Source organism: Cervus canadensis, chromosome 22 (assembly GCF_019320065.1).
Source record: "Cervus canadensis isolate Bull #8, Minnesota chromosome 22, ASM1932006v1, whole genome shotgun sequence".
NCBI lineage: Eukaryota > Metazoa > Chordata > Mammalia > Artiodactyla > Cervidae > Cervus > Cervus canadensis.
In genome coordinates, this window is record NC_057407.1 from 44365247 (window position 1) to 44383611 (window position 18365).

General features: G+C 45.1%; 2 protein-coding genes and 1 long non-coding RNA gene across 11 annotated transcripts in view; 1 reads left to right on the plus strand and 2 right to left on the minus strand.

Annotated features, from left to right (window-relative positions):
* Positions 1–18365, minus strand: part of GASK1A (golgi associated kinase 1A) — a 153265-nt gene that overhangs the window by 110303 nt on the left and 24597 nt on the right. The gene's annotated exons all lie outside the window — the stretch shown is intronic.
* The window catches only part of LOC122425004 (atypical chemokine receptor 2-like), a 65684-nt gene that overhangs the window by 2941 nt on the left and 44378 nt on the right, over positions 1–18365 (minus strand). The window contains exon 1 of one of the 8 annotated variants that reach the window (XM_043443288.1): positions 5778–5873. The exons of 5 other annotated variants lie outside the window; for them this stretch is intronic. In XM_043443288.1, the coding sequence (XP_043299223.1) occupies positions 5778–5844 (67 nt within the window). In that variant the 5' untranslated portion in view covers positions 5845–5873. Of the gene's footprint in view, positions 1–4110; positions 4193–5777; positions 5874–18365 lie in introns of those variants that run through there. 2 more of the 8 variants (XM_043443290.1, XM_043443289.1) reach the window with 2 other exon arrangements.
* LOC122425013 lies at positions 776–18089 on the plus strand. The gene is made up of 3 exons (XR_006264652.1): positions 776–919; positions 9888–9890; positions 18067–18089. It is a non-coding gene; the product is annotated as an uncharacterized LOC122425013 (long non-coding RNA).

The following is an 18365-nucleotide window of genomic DNA, read 5'->3' on the forward strand; positions in this document are numbered from 1 at the left end:
AATGAAGAGAGATCATTCTGTCATATTTGAGATTGCACCCAAGTACTGCATTTTGGACTCTTTTGTTGACTATGAGGGCTACTCCATTTCTCCTATGGGATTCTTGGCCACAGTGGTACATATAATGGTTATATGAATTAAATCCACCCATTCCTGTCCATTTTAGTTCATGGATTCCTAAGATACCGATGTTTACTCTTGCCATCTCCTGCTTGACCATGTCCAATTTACCTTGATTCATGGACCTAACATTCCAGGTTCCTATGCAATACTGTTCTTTACAGCATCGGATTTTACTTTCATCATCAGACACATCCACAACAGAGCTTCAGTTTCAGCTTTGGCCCAGCCACTTCATTCTTTCAGGAGCTATTAGTAGCTGTTCTCCACTCTTCCCCAGTAGCATATAGAACACCTTCCAATCTGGGCGGGGGGCTCATCTTTTGGGGTCATATCTTTCTGCCTTTTAAACATTTCATGGAGTTCTCTTGGCTAGTATACTGGAGCGGTTCACCATTCCCCACTCCAGTAGATCCCATTTTGTCAGAACTCGCCACTATGATCTAGCTGTCTTGGGTGGCCCTACATGGCATGGCTGATAGCTTCACTGAGTTACACAAGCCCCTTCACCATGACAAAGCAGTGAACCATGAAGGAGAGATCTAGAAGACCTCAGAACTAACACCAAAAAAAAAAAAAAAAAGATGTCCTATTCAACATAAGGGATTGGGATGCAAAAGTAGGATATCAAGAGATACCTAGAGTAACAGGCAAATTTGACCTTGGAGAACAAAATGAAGCAGGGCAAAGGCTAACAGAATTCTCCCAAGACAGTGCACTGGTCATAGCAAATACCCTTTTTCAACAACATAAGGGATGACTTTACACATGGACGTTACCAAATGGTCAATATCGAAATGTCTTTTGGTATTTGGTCAAAACCAAAGAATGATTACGTTCTCTGCAGCCGAAGATGGAGAAGCTGTATACAGTTAGCAAAACAAGACCTGGAGCTGACTGTGGCTCAGATCATCAGCTCCTCATAGCAAAATTCAGGCTTAAACTAAACAAAGCAGGGAAAACCACTAAGCCAGTCAGGTACAACTTAAATTCCCTATGAATATACAGTGGAGGTGACGAATTCAAGGTTTTAGATCTAGTAAACAAAGTGCCTGAAGAACTATGGACAGAGGTCCATAATATTGTACAGGAGGCAGCAAACAAAGCCATCCCAAATAAAGACAAATGCAAGAGGGTAAAGTGGTTGTCTGAGAAGGCTTTACAGATAGCTGACAAAAGAAGAGAAGTGAAAAGCAAGGGAGAAAGGGAAAGGTACACCCAACTAAATGCAGAGTTCCAGAGAATAGGAAGGAGAGGCAAGAAAGCCTTCTTCAATGAACAATGCAAAGAAATAGAGGAAAACAGCAGAAAGGATAAGACTAGAGATCTCTTCAAGAAAATTGGGAATATCAAAGGAAAATTTCATCCAAAGATGGGCACAATAAATGGCAGAAATGGTAAAAAAAAAAACCTAACAGAAGCAGAAAAGATCAAGAAGAAATGGAAAGAAGAGCTGTACAGAAAAGATGTTAATGACTGGGATAACCACAGTGGAGTAGTCTCTCACTCAGAGCCAGACATTCTGGAGTATGAAATCAAGTGGGCCTTAGGAAGCACTGCTATCAATAAAGCTAGTGTAGGTGACAGAATTCCAGCAGAGCTATTTAAAACCCTAAAAGATGACGCTATCAAAGTGTTGCACTCAATATTTCAGCAAATTTGGAAAACCCAGCAGTGGCCACAGGACTGGAAAAGGTTAATCCTCATCCCAAATTCCAAGAAGGGCAGTACTAAAGAAAGTTCAAACCACTGGACAATTGAACTCATCTCCCATGCTAATAAGGTTATGCTCAAAATCCTCCAAGTTAGGCTACAATAGTACGTGAACCAAGAACTTCCAGATGTTCAAGCTGGGTTTAGAAAAGGCAGAGGAACCAGAGATCAAATTGCCAATATTTGCTGGATCATAGACAAAGCAAGGGAATTCCAGAAAAACATCTCTCGGTTTCGCTGACTATGCTAAAGCCTTTGACTATGTGGATCATAACAAACTGTGGAAAAATCTTGAAGAGATGGGAATACCAGAACACCTTACCTGTTTCCTGAGAAATCTGTATGCGGGTCAAGAAGCATCAATTAGAACCCTGTATGGAACAACTGGCTGGTTCAGGATTGAGAAAGGAGTACAACAAGACTGTTTATTGTCACCCTGTTTATTTAACTTAAAACGCTGAGTGCATCAGGTAACATTCCCAAGGACACACAGCAAGTGTACTGCAGGATTGGAAATCAAGTCCCAGCAGCTGGCTCTAGATCTGAAGCCTCGAACCATGCAGTGGGAGCTGCTGTGAGCCCTCTCACACTCACAAAATCGACAATTGCCCCCTGCATGGCCCCCCTTGAGAAGCATGGCATTTGGATTCACAGCAATGTATAAAACACAATGAAAACAATACAAACCAGTCCTGACAGTTATGGGAAGCTTTCTTATACCCCAGTGCTTGCAGGTCTTCCTGGCTTCCCTGTGAGAAGGGGAGCAGGTATGCCCTCCCTGGTTTCACAGGAAGCCCAGGGCCATACCACAAGCCAGGCAGAGTTGACACTAGAGTCCCGATCACTGACTGAGTCCTGGACCACTGCACACACGATCCCTCTTTGCTTTTTTAATATGCATTCTTCCTGATTACCAGAGTAATATATGCTCAATGTAAAATGTGAACATAGAAGAAAAAACAGAAAAGGACCTAAAAATCCCTAATCCTACCCTCCCCCCTCCAAAGTAACCCTTGGGAACATGCTGGTATATCTTTTCTTTTCCACGCCCAGAGTCCCCATCTGCCGCAATGATCTTTCCTGGGTGTGTGAGTCACCTGCTGGCTTCCTGGCCAGAAGAAAGTGGCCTTGCCCAGTCCGCATGGAGGAGGGGGCCCCTTGCAGCCACCTGATAGACATGCCATCTCCTGCTCCCTGGGATCTGTGAGGCCCACCCACTCCCCATGCTCCCTGGGACCCCACATTACTCAATGTTTCCTGGCTCTTATCAGGAAACAGGGATGTTTGTGACATTGATGAAATCACAACAACAACCCCTTCACCCAAAGTTTCCTTCAATTAATAAAAACTAGGTAATTTTAGAACCCAGCTCTTCAAGGAGCTGCTGTGGAAGATTTTCACATCTTTCCTGAATCATTTTTGCTCCCCCCTCTTTTTTTTTTTTTTTTTTGCTTCTCGTTGCCTGAACTTTCACCACTTGAGCTCCTTGTTTGCATTTCAGCATTATGCTGGGGTCAAAATGAAATGCCCACCCCACTGCCACTACCCCCAGGGAGAGTGGTATACTCAGCATGGTGCAGCATGGAGGAACAGACTACAGGCTGGTTCACTTCATGGCTGAGCATCCCTGAGAGAATTACTTAACCTCTCTGAGCCTTAGTCTTCTCAACTCTAAAATGCTTCCCTGGTGGTGTTTCTATAATATTAATTAATAATTAAATAAGTGGCTGGCACATGACTATTGGTTTCCCCTCCAGGCCCTAAAATGACACTTAGCTCAAGTTGGGATGGATAAAAGGATATCCTGTGACTGTTTGGGACAGATGGAGGGGTTGAGATCTTCGCAGGTCTGGGGATAAAAAGAGAGGATGTGGGCTTTTAAGAAGAGAGTGTGGATGTGTGCTGGGAACCTCAGCCCTGGGAGCGGGGCCCCTTAGAGGCTATCTCATCTTTCCCCATCGTAGTACAGCCCAGAGAGGAAAGGGAACAGCTGAGGTTACCCAGCCTCATCTGGTACCAACCCTCAGGGATTTCCCAAACCCACAAAGCAGAGCCTCAGAGCCAGAGTCAAGGGCGTAAGGGGCCAGCAGGCCACCTTCCTCCCCGGCTGCCTGGGCCACTGCTCCAACAGCCGTTCTAGAGAGAGAGTGCCACGCTCACCCTACTTGGCTCCTGTCTCTCCCCACACCTGTCCCCTCTCCCACCACGGGATCTGGTCTCTCCCTGTGGCCCCTGCATAGGGCCCCCCACCCCATTCCCAGAGTGGCTGACACCTACCAGAGCCAGACCCACTTGCCTGGGGACATCCACCTCGCACTCAGGAGGAGAGCAGCAGTGTCTCTGTCCCTCTTCCTCTGGGAAGCACAGAGGGAGTGACTCTTCTTTATAAGCTCTTCCCCTCCCCAGAAGGCTTCCTGCCTGCATCCTCTTTGCATATCCCCTGTGCCTGCCCCAGCCCCACCTCGGCTGCACACTGAACTTGAGTCAAGCTCAGATGACCGCCTTGTTGAAAGAACACCACCCCCAAAGATACACTAATTACTTTAGAAAACATGTGTCCCCAATCACACTTCTCTGGAACCGTTCTCCTGCAGCTGAGCAAAGGACACGAAACGCCTCAGTCCAGGCTTCCAGGCTTTCACTTACTCTTTCCTCTATCTTAAATAGCCTTCCCAGCCACCAGCTTCATCGGTCCTGGATTCTGCGCCCCCCGCCGCTCCCCGGCCCACCACCCAACTCTCCTCCTCTGACGGTAACTCCGCACAATCAGAGCTGTGTCTGGCTCACCCGCAGTGACATCAATTCTCTCATCTACTAGATTTCTCAAGCCAACTCCCCTCTTTCCCCTTCCCTGCTCCCCCCGCCAGTCCCATCACAGCATGAATCTCTTCAGAGCTAGCTGTCTGTTCACATGTCTGCTCAAGGACCATATGTGACCCACCAGGCTGAGCCCAGGGCCAGGCAAGAGCAGACCGAATGAACGAATACATGTGTGGAAACACTGCCTGTCATGTGCTCGGCAGTATGAGGGTACCTGTCCGCCAGGATGGCACCTGTGGTCCACTGTGAGTCTCAGCTGCCTTCACCTCCAACCCCACGGCCAGCCTGACACACAGCAGATGCTTGGTGAATGCTCACTGCCCCTATCTGAACCGAGCAGGTAACAGAATAATGGCAGGTGGTTACAGGCACTGGCGATAGGGTCACACAGGGCTGGGCTTGAATCTGGCTCTGTACGGGCTGTGTGACCTAAAGAATGTAGCCTCACCTCTCTGAGCCTTGCTTTTCATATCTTTTTGGGGAGGTGGGGTTGGTGTCTCCCTCAGACAGGCATGAGAACTAAGTGTCCCCAGAGAGGTGGACAAAGACAGACATTTGCCTTTCTCTGGGGTCCACAGGCCACAGGAGGCCGAGCCTGTGATGGGTTCCACTCCCAACAGTGGGAAGCAAGGGACCTTCCTCGTGGGTTTCCAAGTCTCTCTGGGGCAAATGTTAATTACCAATAGGGAGAATAAGGCCACAGAGTCTTGGTTCCATCTAGGGGAATAGCTAAGTTCTAGAACTTGGGCTTCTTCCTTACCACCCCTTTTTAATTTTTAAAAATTTTAAAATTAAATTTATTTTAATTATTTAATTTAAAATAAATTTTAGACTTGTAAAAACTGTGCATAGAATTCTTGTTAACATATTACATAACCATAACACAATGATCTAAACCATGAAATTGACATCGACATAATATCATTAACTGGACTTCCCTAGTAGCTCAGCGGTAAAGAATCCACCTGCCAATGCAGGAGACTTGGGTTCAGTCCCTGGGTCAGGAAGATCCCCTGGAGAAGTAAATGGCAACCCACTCCAGTATTCTTGTCTGGAGAACCCCATGGACATAGGAGCCTGGCAGGCTACAGTCCAAGGGGTCATACTTCAACGAATCCACAGACCTACTCGAATGTCACCACCTGTCCCACGAGTGTCCTCTCTGGTCCTGGATCCTAAGCAGAACCCCATCCTGCATTTGGCGGTGGTGCCTCCGTGGTCTCTCCACTCTGGGACAGTTCCTCAGCCTTGCTTTGTCTTTCATGACCTTCACCATTTTGAAGAGAACTGTAGAATGAACCTAAATTTTGGTTTGATGCTTCTTCATGATTAGACTGAGGCTATGCATTTTGGGTAGGAACATGTGTGCCAGAGAAGCGAAGTGTCCTTCTCACTACATGATACCAGAGGTAACTGATTTCAATATGGGTCATTACTGACCATGCTAACTTTGGTCACTGGGTAAGCTGGCGTCTGCCAGGTTTTTCCTCAGTGAAATGACAGTGAAATTAACCCTTTGTAATTAATAAGCATCTTCTGGGGAGGTATTTTGAAACTATGTAAATATCTTGTATCTTCTTATACTTTCACTACTAGTTTTAGTACCCATCAAATGATGCTTTCTGACAACAGTTATCACGGTGGTGTTTGACAAATGGTGGTTTTCTATTTCCATCATTCTTTCTATATTTATTAACTGGAATTTTACCATTAAGAGTTGGTCCTTTGTCCTATTTATTTATATATATATCAGTGTGAACTTCCAGATGTTCAAGCTTGTTTTAGAAAAGGCAGAGGAACCAGAGATCAAATTGCCAACATCCATTGGATCATCAAAACAGCAAGAGAGTTCCAGAAAAACATCTATTTCTACTTTATTGACTATGCCAAATCCTTTGACTGTGTGGGTCACAATAAACTGTGGAAAATTCAGAAAAAGATGGGAATACCAGACCACCTGACCTGCCTCTTGAGAAACCAACCTGTATGCAGGTCAGGAAGCAACAGTTAGAACTAGACATGGAACAACAGACTGGTTCCAAATAGGAAAAGGAGTACGTCAAGGCTGTATATTGTCACCATGCTTATTTAACTTATATGCAGAGTACATCATGAGAAATGCTGGGTTAGAGGAAGCACAAGTTGGAACCAAGATTGCTGGGAGAAATATCAATAACCTCAGATATGCAGATGACACCACCGTTATGGCAGAAAGTGAAGAAGAACTAACGAGCCTCTTGATGAAAGTGAAAGAGGAGAGTGAAAAAGTTGGCTTAAAGCTCAACATTCAGAAAACTAAGTTCACGGCATCCGGTCCCATCACTTCATGGCAAATAGATGGGGAAACAGTGGAAACTGACTTTATTTTTCTAGGCTCCAAAATCACTGCAGATAGTGACTGCAGCAATGAAATTAAAAGACGCTTACTCCTTGGAAGAAAGTTATGACCAACCTAGACAGCATAATAAAAAGCAGAGACATTACTTTGCCAACAAAGGTCCGTCTAGTCAAGGCTATGGTTTTTCCAGTAGTCATGTATGGATGTGAGAGTTGGACTGTGAAGAAAGCTGAGTGCCAAAGAACTGATGCTTTTGAACTGTGGTGTTGGAGAAGACTCTTGAGAGTCCTTTGGACTGCAAGGAGATCCAACCAGTCCATCCTAAAGGAGATCAGTCCTAGGTGTTCATTGGAAGGACTGATGTTGAAGCTGAAACTCCAATACTTTGGACACCTGATGCTAAGAGCTGACTCATTTGAGGGGACCCTGATGCTGGGAAAGATTGAGGGCAGGTGGAAAAGGGGATGACAGAGGATGAGATGGTTGGATGGCATCACCAACTCGATGGACATGGGTTTGGGTGGACTCCGGGAGTTGGTGATGGACAGGGAGGCCTGGCGTGCTGTGGTTCATGGGGTCGCAAAGAGTCGGACACGACTGAGTGACTGAACTGAACTGAGAGACTCATGAGTATTACTTTCATTTCATTTTTTATGTTCTTTTGAAATACTTCAAACCATCTGCTTCCTGCTGACTTGATTTCCCAGCCACAGTCCACCATGGTGGGCAGGGCAGGATACTGGGGCAGCTGTCTTTACATGAGTGGCCAGGTTTCCCTAAAATTCACTCAGGTATCTTCCCAGTAAGAGCTGGGCCTTTTCCTGGAATAGGCAGGTTCCAGTCAGAGGAAGTCAGTCATGGGCTCCAATGCCAGGAAGGGCTGACCAGGTAGGTCCACATCCTTCCACTGCTTTCCAGTCCATCATCCTGCTCTCCACCCCAATCCTGACCTGGCCCATGGCAGTACCAGCCAACCTCATGCCCTGAGCTTTTCATTCCTGACTCCCCTTTCTCTGCTCTGCTACAGGGAGAGTTGCTAAAAAGCCCGGGTGGCAGACAGCTGGGCAACATTTACCCAGATTCATAAAGAGGAATTGTGCTCCACCAAAGACATAACTGCCAGCTGTCCTCCACCAGCTCCAAGGGCATTGAGCGCAGCGCTGCAGCAAGAGAAACTGGCCAGGGAACAGCGGGACTGGCCCGAGTCCAAGGGAGCTGAGGGAGACGGGGGGCTCTGAACTCATTCTCTTTGCTCTCTTCAATAAGACAGTCTGACCTGCAGAAGGAGTGGACTCAGTTTCTGAAGCCAGACAGCCAAGATGCTCACAGGCCTCTCCCACAAGGCACAGTACCCTTGGACTACAGGTCTGTGACTTGACAATTTTTACTATTCCGACATATTCCTAACTCACTGAACGCATTTCCTAACTACAGTGAAAAGTGGCATCACATTTTCAAAACACCTGCTTCTCTCTTCAGCAGAGCATGGGCTGTGAATCTGCCAAGCTTCCGCATGCAACCTGTCCTCCATGAGCCAGCTGAAGGCTGTCTCCCCCGCCATGAGCCTCCCCAAGTCCCTCCAGCCCACCCTGATGCCTGGCTCTGAGACTCTGCACGCAGAGTACCCGGCGCTACCCACACTACACAGGAACGGGAGAGGCAGCTGGTTAACTTGTTGATGGAGTCTAGCCAAACTTGACAAACTGGATTTTAGAGGGAGGAGCCCTGGTTTGGCCCAGCCTCAGCCTCTGTCTCACTCGCTGTCTCTCTTTCTCTGTAATCCTTGGCAAAGCTCACCCCATTCTGGGCTGGGCCCACGAGAGCATCAGTCTGGTCCAACTGCAGGGTTTTAGAGTTGGAAATCCTAAAGCACAGACTTGCTGCCCAATTCAGAAGTTCTATAGGTGCCCATGTCGAGTCACTGATTAAATGCTGTGACAAATCTCAGAGCAGCTTCTTTCTACTATGCTCCACTGATGGCCCAGCAGGAGAGAAATGATGTTTATCTCACCTCTTGCATCTCCTCTTTCTGCACCTTCTGGCCCCCTCCAGCCACCCCAGACATGTGTGGTCTCCCCTTCCATACATCTGCCCAGGGTCTGGTGCTCAGGGTCTCATGAGGGGGCTGCTTTCAGTTAAGGTGGGAGGGGGTATGTCATCTTCTCACCACTCAGCATCCCCTTGCCAGGGTACAAACATACCTGTTTGAAATCAACATATTTATTCCTTTAACACAATACCTTCAACCACATATTCCATGTTAATGCAGTGGTTCTCCACATACCTTCTCTGTGGGTTGGGCCAAGCTGAGGTTATCACACCCTTTTGCAGACGCAGCTGCCTTTCCCTCAGAGAGGGAAAGTCACTTGACCAGAAACCTGCAGTTGATAGGAGCCCTTGGACTTTCTGATTCCCACCTGAGTGCTCTCTTGCCCACAATGTATGAGAATACTCTGTTTAATTCTTTGCTTCTTCCTTCTCCCTCCCTTCCAACTCAGACCTAATGAACTGTTTTAGGACAGAAATTATTTCTTACTCATCTGCAAATCCCTCACAGAAAAGCCCAGCGAGGACTTGACATGAAGTAGAACTGTAATACAAGCGTACTCGGTGAACGGATGCTTCCCAGGTGACATTAGTGGTAAAGAACCTGCCTGCCAATGCAGGAGACGTAAGAGACCAAGTTTGATCCCTGGGTCAGGAAGATCCCCTGGAGGAGGGCATGGCAACCTACTTCAGCATCCTTGCCTGGAGAATTCCATGGACAGAGCCTGGCGGGCTATAGTCCATGGGGTCACACAGAGTTAGACACAACTGAAGCGACTTAGCACGCAGCACATGCTTCCCAGAATGACTTAAATCCACTCCCTGGGGCTTCTCTGGAGAGTGGTTGTAGAAGGTCGGTCGGCTCTGATGACATCCATGCTCCACCAGCTGGGTCACCCTGTTGTTGGTTCCGGGACTTTGCCCATGAGAACATGACTGACACCCAGCCAGAGTGAGGTCAGGGTCAGCAACCAGCAGCAGCAGCATACACCCTCGGGTTCCAAGCAGGGATGACACTGTGTAGGGCTTGAAAACTGGTGCTCACAGCAAAGCCCGAAACTAGGTAGGAGGCAAGGATGGGCTGAGGTGCCAGCTTTCTGTGGCCAGTTCATTTCTGTGGAATTATTTTCTTCCAAACATTTTTACAGTCTTGGAAACTGTGAAAGCTGTTCATCAACTGTTAAGAACTGAAAGCCTTGCCAAACACTCCTTCACCTTTTCACCCCATCTGCCCAACCCCGAGGCCCTCCCCACATGTCTGTCTCAGGCCCAGGGGGCCTGACTGCATTCCCACCCTCAGCCCCCAGCCAGGTACTCATGGCAACTTCCTTCCAAATCCAGCTGTTTTCTCCTCACCACATGTGTTATAGTTTTATCAAGTTTATTTATTCTGGCAATTTTCATATATATACTTTAAGAAAGTGCCAGCGTCTTTTAATTTCATGGCTGCAGTCACCATCTGCAGTGATTTTGGAGCCCCCAAAAATAAAGTCTGCCACTGTGTCCACTGTCTCCCCATCTATTTCCCATGAAGTGATGGGACTGGATGCCATGATCTTCATTTTTTTGAATGCTAAGCTTTAAGCCAACTTTTTCACTCTCCTCTTTCACTTTCATCAAGAGGCTCTTTAGTTCTTCTTCACTTTCTGCCATAAGGGTGGTGTCATCTGCATATCTGAGGTTATTGATATTTCTCCCGGCAATCTTGATTCCAGCTTGTGCTTCATCCAGCCCGGCATTTCTCATGATGTACTCTGCATATAAGTTAAATAAGCATGGTGACAATATACAGCCTTGATGTACTCCTTTCCCGATTTGGAACCAGTCTGTTGTTCCATGTCTGGTTCTAACTGTTGCTTCTTGACCTGCATAGAGATTTCTCAGGAGGCAGGTCAGGTGGTCTGGTATTCCCATCTCTTTCAGAATTTTCCACAGTTTATTGTGATCCACACAGTCAAAGGCTTTGGCATAGTCAATAAAGCAGAAATGGATGTTTTTCTGGAACTCTCTTGCTTTTTTGATGATCCAGAGGATGTTGGCAATTTGATCTCTGATTCCTCTGCCTTTTCTAAATCCAGCTTGAACTTCTGGAAGCTCACAGTTCATGTACTGTTGAAGCCTGGCTTGGAGAATTTTGAGCATTACTTTACTAGCACGTGAGATGAGTGCAATTGTGCGATAGTTTGAGCATTCTTTGGCATTGCCTTTCTTAGGGATTGGAATGAAAACTGCCTTTTCCAGTCCTGTGGCCACTGCTGAGTTTTCCAAATTTGCTAGCATATTGAGTGCAGCACTTGCACAACATCATCTTTTAGGATTTGAAATAGCTCAACTGGAATTTCATCACCTCCACTAGCTTTGCTCGTAGTGATGCTTCCTAAGGCCCACTTGACTTCACATTCCAGGATGTCTGGCTCTGGGTGAGTGATCACACCATCGTGATTATCTGCATCATGAAGATCTTTTTTGTATAGTTCTTCTGTGTATTCTTGCCACCTCTTCTTAATATCTTCTGCTTCTGTTAGGTCCATCCCATTTCTGTCCTTTATTGAGCCCATCTTTGCATAGAATGTTCCCTTGGTATCTCTAATTTTCTTGAAGAGATCTCTAGTCTTTCCCATTGTATTGTTTTCCTCTATTTCTTTGCATTGGTCACTGAGGAAGGCTTTCTTATCTCTCCTTGCTATTCTTTGGAACTCTGCATTCATATGGGTATAACTTTCCTTTTCTTCTTTGCTTTTTGCTTCTCTTCTTTTCACAGTTATTTGTAAGGCCTCCTCAGACAGCCATTTTGCTTTTTTGCATTTATTTTCCTTGGAGATGGTTTTGCTTTCTGTCTCCTGTATAATGTCACGAACCTCCGTCCATAGTTCATCAGGCACTCTGTCTATTAGATCTAGTCCCTTAAATCTACTTCTCATTTCTACTGTATAATCATTAGGGATTTGATTTAGGTCATACCTGAATGGTCTAGTGGTTTTCCCTACTTTCTTCAATTTAAGTCTGAATTTGGCAATAAGGAGTTCACGATCTGAGCCACAGTCAGCTCCCTGTCTTGTTTTTGCTGACTTTATAGAGCTTCTCCATCTTTGGCTGCAAAGAATATAATCAATCTGATTTTGGTGTTGACCATCTGGTGATGTCCACGTGCAGAGTCTTCTCTTGTGTTGCTGGAAAAGGGTGTTTGCTATCACCAGTGGCAAAATTGTGTCACTTTGAAGCAAACACCAGACGTCATAACTTGCAAGTTATAGAGAGTTGAGTATGTGCCCTTAAAAGATAATGACTTTCACCACAGTCACACCTTAAAAATTAACACCCATTCCTTAATATCAACTATCCAGTCACTGGTCTCATAAATGTCTCCCTTCACAGTTTGTTTCTTCAATCCAGATAAGGTCCACACATGGTTGGCGGTTGATACATATTTTAAGTCTTTTTAGATGTGTAGGTTCCCTCTCCACCTCCACCTTTTTGCTTTTCCTTGCAACTTATTTCTTGAAGAACCTGCTTGTTCATCCTGTATGTAAAGTTCCCATAGCCTGGACTGTGCTGATTGCAACCTCATGGTGCTGTTTACCACGTGCCTCTGCCCTCCATATTTCCTGCGAATTGGAAGTAAGAGGTTTCATCAGATCCAGGCTTACAGCTTCACAGGCCAGTCTGTTCTTTCCTCAGGAGGCACATATTGTGTAGCCGATGTTGTTCTGGAAAGGTGAGCAGCACTGATGCTCAATGCGCAGCCCCATTCAATCTTTGCTGCTCATGCATGGCGCTGGTGCACTAAGACTTACAGTCTCCTCCTGCATTCCTGCACGGCCCTCACCTTGTTCTGGTCTTCCTCCTGAATGGCTTCTTAGCTCCAGGCGTTACTTGGCACTTGGCCACCAGACTCCTGTCAAGGTCACACAGTACCACGTAGAGCTGGGCCTAATAAACAGGAGACAGCACAAGTTCCACCTGAAACGACCCAGGTTGGGGGATGTTCTTGGGGGGCAGGAGGCCGAGCGATTATCATGATGATCGCCTCACAGCTCACCTCCCACAGCCGTTCACTGCCCCAGCTATTCCAGATGTGCAACTCACCCCTGTCACTTGACTTTGTCTCCTCAGAGTCACTCATGTGATTCATCTGTGATCCTTCTTAGGCTTGGGGCAATGGTTGAGTTTCACATTGTCGTGTGCCTGGGCCACACTTCACCCTCTGACTAACTTCCCCACAGACACACTCCCTGCCCCACAGACACACTCCCCTCAGTAGTGAAGATCAGCTCAGTGATGTCTCTGCAATGCCAGAGGCCATCTGCCTCAGGTCTCAGCCGGCAGAACCAAAGACCTGGCAGAAGCTCTGAGATGCTGCCCTGCCCTATCTCCATCCTCACTCAGTCCCTGGGAGTAGAAGGGAATCATGTGACAACATGTATTCTTAGACCTTAGACCATCGTTTTTGTGATGACAGATCTGTGGTCTGTGTGGCAAAGCCCTGGACTCACTCTCAGAAGAATGTTTTAAAAAACACAAAAATACGTTAAAAGTAAATTATAGCCCACAATTGGAAACAATCCTAAATGCCCTTCAGTGGAAAACTGGTTCAACTACTAGGGTATTGCCTACCATGGAATACTACTCAAGGACAAAAAGGAACAAAATATTATCTACACAACAATTTGGATACATCTCTAGGGAATTACACAGAATGAAAGCAAGTCAATCTCAAAAAGGTCACACTTTTGAAAATATGTAAACCTCAAAAGGGTAGTGATTTCATTATATAACAGTATTGGAATGACAAAACTGTAGAGATTGGGAACAGATTAGTGGATGCTAGGCCTTAGGAAGGGAGAGGGAGGCAAGAGTCAGCCTATGAAAGAACAGCATGAGGGGTCCTTGTGGTGATGGAGTTGATGGCAGTCACACAAATCTACACATGTGATAAACTGCATAGAACAAAATACACCCACACACACACACATACACAAGTGCATATAAAACTGATGAATAAGGTTATGTGAGTGGCTATAACAATGTTACTTTGCTAGTTGTGGCAATGTACTATAATTTTGCAAGAGGTTCAGTTCAGTTCAGTCGCTCAGTCGTGTCTGACTCTTTGCAACCCCATGGACGGCAGCACAGCAGGCTTCCCTGTCTGCTGGGGTCCAGCCCCAGCAGGATCCAGGGGAACCCTCAGGATGAACGGCGTCGGCAAGAGAGAGACACGTAGGATCAGCCTTGATAGGGCCAAGTCTGCTAGGAGGAGTGGGAGAGAGAGAGAAAGAGAGAGACCAGAGCAGGATATGCGGCAGAGTCTGGCGGTTGCTTTATTTTTCACCATCGCCTTTATACCCTAAGTTGGTACATTTCTAAGGGGCAGATAAGCATACAGACTTAGTTTAACATTATATCAGCTTGTCCTTCACGAAACCAGGTGTGCTCTGTATATTTTTTGTTTATGAGAGGCTTTTCCCATAGATTTTTTGTACATTATCTTCTGGCCTTGAGCTTAGCAGAAAACAGAAAAGTGGCAGTCTCATGGTACAGCAGGTTGCAACATAATAGAAATACAATCCTTTTAACATAAAAGTCAATCTTTTTGCGGAAATTCTCAGCTAAATTTATCTAAAAAGTTTAACACACAACGACTCTGTGGCTCTGGTGAGGCAGCCCCTGTTTAGCACTCTTGGTTAAAATTATCAATTATCTTATTGTCTTTACACTAGGGCTAAACTCATATTTTTCTAGATCTCCAACTATATTAACAATAGTTTCCACTGCACAACCTCAGCACATTAACATCAATCAAACGTTGATCCAATAACCACTTTTAAAACAATATGTTTTGTATTTTTTAATAGGGCTTCCTCACACCCCAAAGGGCTCTGTGCCTGTTAGGGCCTTTTTAATGGTTAATCTCTATGTATAATATATTTCGGCTTTCAGGCCTGTTGACAATTTATGGCTTGCACCTGGTGCAACTTTAAGCAACTTCAGTAGCCAACACTGTCTTTTTTGTGGTTAATCTATTTTCTTTCTATTAGGTGTCATCTCCATGGGAACTAGATAGGATTACATTTTTTACAGAACAGAAATGCAAAGGATTGCAAAAACAGCAGATATGGCACAAAACAGGCTCTTAGTCCAAAAGTTAATTACCTGCAAGAAGTCACCAGCTAATCTCTATCTAAACTATTTTCTATTAGGCACATTTGTGGCTATAATATTTGTGGGGCTTTTCTCACCCCGCAGAGGGACCTATGCTTAATAGTTTATTCTGTTAGCGTACTGTGCTTAGGATGTTTAGAACAATCATGAGCATTTTGTGCAATGAGAGCACATATATATCAAACAAGCCAGAAGGCCAGCAAAAGGGTTTGAATTGAAGCATTTCCTTCATCCCTGGCCCCTTCATAGGGTACCAGTGTCCAGGAGATTAATTAATTAGCTTTTAAGTTGGTCTTTATTCAGTGAAAGAGGAGCAGGAGAGCTCTCGGCAGGCAACACAGGAATCTGCAGCAGGGCAAACATGAACAGCAGAAAAGTGGGGAGGATATAGGGTAGGGTAGAGGCCGAGGCCAACCTGGAGGGTCCCTTATCCTAGACGGCCTTGCCTGTATTTTCCTCATGACCTCGTCATGGATGGGATCCTGGACGGCCTTGCCTGCCTGTATCTTCATGACCTCATCACGGGTGGGACCTCCCATAATGGCTCCCGACACCCGTCCAACACCAATTCCTGGAGTTCACTCAAACTCATGTCCGTCAAGCTGGTGATGCCATCCAACCATCTCATCCTCTGTCGTCCCCTTCTCCTGCCTTAAATCTTTCCTAGGATCAGGGTCTTAACCAAGGAGTCAGTTCTTCACATCAGCTGGCCAAAGTACTGGAGTTTCAGCATCAGTATCAGTCCTTCCAAGGAATATTCAGGACTGATTTCCTTTAGCATTGACTGGTTAGATCTCCTTGCAATTCAAGGAACTCTCAAGAGTCTTCTCCAACACCACAGTTCAAAAGCATCAGTTCTTCGGTGCTCAACTTTCTTTATATCCCAACTCTCACATCTATACATGACTACTGGAAAAACCAGAGCTTTGACTAGATGGACCTTTGTTGGCAAAGTACTGTCTCTGCTTTTTAATATGCTGTCCAGGTTGGTCATAGCTTTTCTTCCAAGGAGCAAGTGTCTTAATCTCATGGCTGCAGTCACCGTCTGCAGTGATTCTGGAGCCCTCTCACTGTTTCCATTGTTTCCCCATCTATTTGCCATGAAGTGATGGGACTGGATGCCATGATCTTCATTTTTTGAATGGTAAACTTTAAGCCAGCTTTTTCACTCTCCTCTTTCACTTTCATCAAGAGGCTCTTTCACTCTTCTTTGCTTTCTGCCAAAAGGGTGGTATCATCTGTGTATCTGACGTTACTGATATTTCTCCCAGCAATCTTGATTCCAGTTTGCGCTTCATCCAGCCCAGCATGTCTCATGATATACTCTGCATATAAGTTAAATAAGCATGGTGACAATATACAGCCTTGATGTACTCCTTTCCCAATTTGGAACCAGTCTGTTGTTCCATGTCTGGTTCTAACTGTTGCTTCTTGACCTGCATAGAGATTTCTCAGGAGGCAGGTCAGGTAGTCTGGTATTTCCATGTCTTGAAGAATTTTCCACAGTTTGTTGTGATCTATACAAAGGCTTTAGCATAATCAATAAAGCAGAAGTAGATGTTTTTCTGGTATTCTCTTGTTTTTTTTGATGACCCAACAGATGTTGGCAATTTGATCTCTGATTCCTCTGCCTTTTCTAAATCCAGCTTGAGCATCTGGAAGTTCACAGTTCATGGGCTGTTGAAGACTGACCTGGAGAATTTTGAGCATTACTTTACTAGCGTGTGAGGTGAATGCAATTGTGCAGTAGTTTGAGCATTCTTTGGCATTGCCTTTCCTAGGGACTGGAATGAAACTGACCTTTTCCAGTCCTGTGGTCACTGCTGAGTTTTCCAAATTTGCTGACATATTAAATGTAGCACTTTCACAACATCACCTGTTAGGATTTGAAATAGCTCAACTGAAATTTCATCACCTCCACTAGCTTTGCTTCCTATCCACTAGTGATGCTTCCTAAGGCCCACTTGACTTCGCATTCCAGGATGTCTGGCTCTGGGTGAGTGATCACACCATCGTGATTGTCTGGGTCCTGAAGATCTTTCTTGTATAGTTCTTCTGTGTATTCTTGCCACCTCTTCTTAATATCTTCTGCTTCTGTTAGGTCCATCCCATTTCTGTCCTTTATTGAGCCCATCTTTGCATGAAATGTTCCCTTGGTATCTCTAATTTTCTTGAAGAGATCTCTAGTCTTTCCCATTGTATTGTTTTCCTCTATTTCTTTACACTGATCATTGAGGAAGGCTTTCTTATCTCTCCTTGCTATTCTTTGGAACTCTGCATTCAAATGGGTATATCTTTCTTTTCCTCCTTTGTCTTTAGCATCTCTTTTCTCAGCTCTTCGTAAGGTCTCCTCAGACAACCAATTTGCCTTTTTGCATTTCTTTTTGGGGGATGGTCTTGATCACTGCCTCCTGTACAATGTCGTGAACCTCTGTCCATAGTTCTTCAGGCACTTTGTCTATCAGATCTAATTCCTTGAATCTATTTGCCACTTCCACTGTGTAATCATAAGGGATTTGATTTAGGTCATACCTGAATGGCCTGGTGAATGGTCTAGCCATTCACTATCACAGTAATCCAAGTCTGTGCCCCAACCAGTAACGCTGAAGAAGCTGAAGTTGAATGGTTCTGTGAAGACCTATAAGACCTTCTGGAACTAACATCCAAAAAAGATATCCTTTCCTCATAGGGGACTGGAATGCAAAAGTAGGAAGTCAAGAGATACTTGGAGTAACAGGCAAGTTTGGCCTTGGAGTACAAAATGAAGCAGGGAAAAAGCTAACAGAGTTTTAACAACAAACACCCTCTTCCAACAACACAAGAGAAGACTCTACATTTGGACATCACCAGATGGCAAATATTGAAATCAGACTGATTATATTCTCTGCAGCCAAAGATGGAGAAGCTCTGTACAGTCAACAAAAACAAGACTGAGAGCTGACTGTGGCTCAGATCATGATCTCCTTATTGCAAGAGGTTATACTGGGAGAAACTAGATGAAAGGGATACAGGATCTTTCTGTATTCTTTCTTGCAAATGCAAGTCTACAATTATGGTAAGATAATTTTTTAAAAGGTAAAAAATTATTCTGAAATACAGTTCTTAAAGTATTTTTAAAAACACATTTATGATATAGTAACATATGCCTTTCTTTATTAACACATTTAAA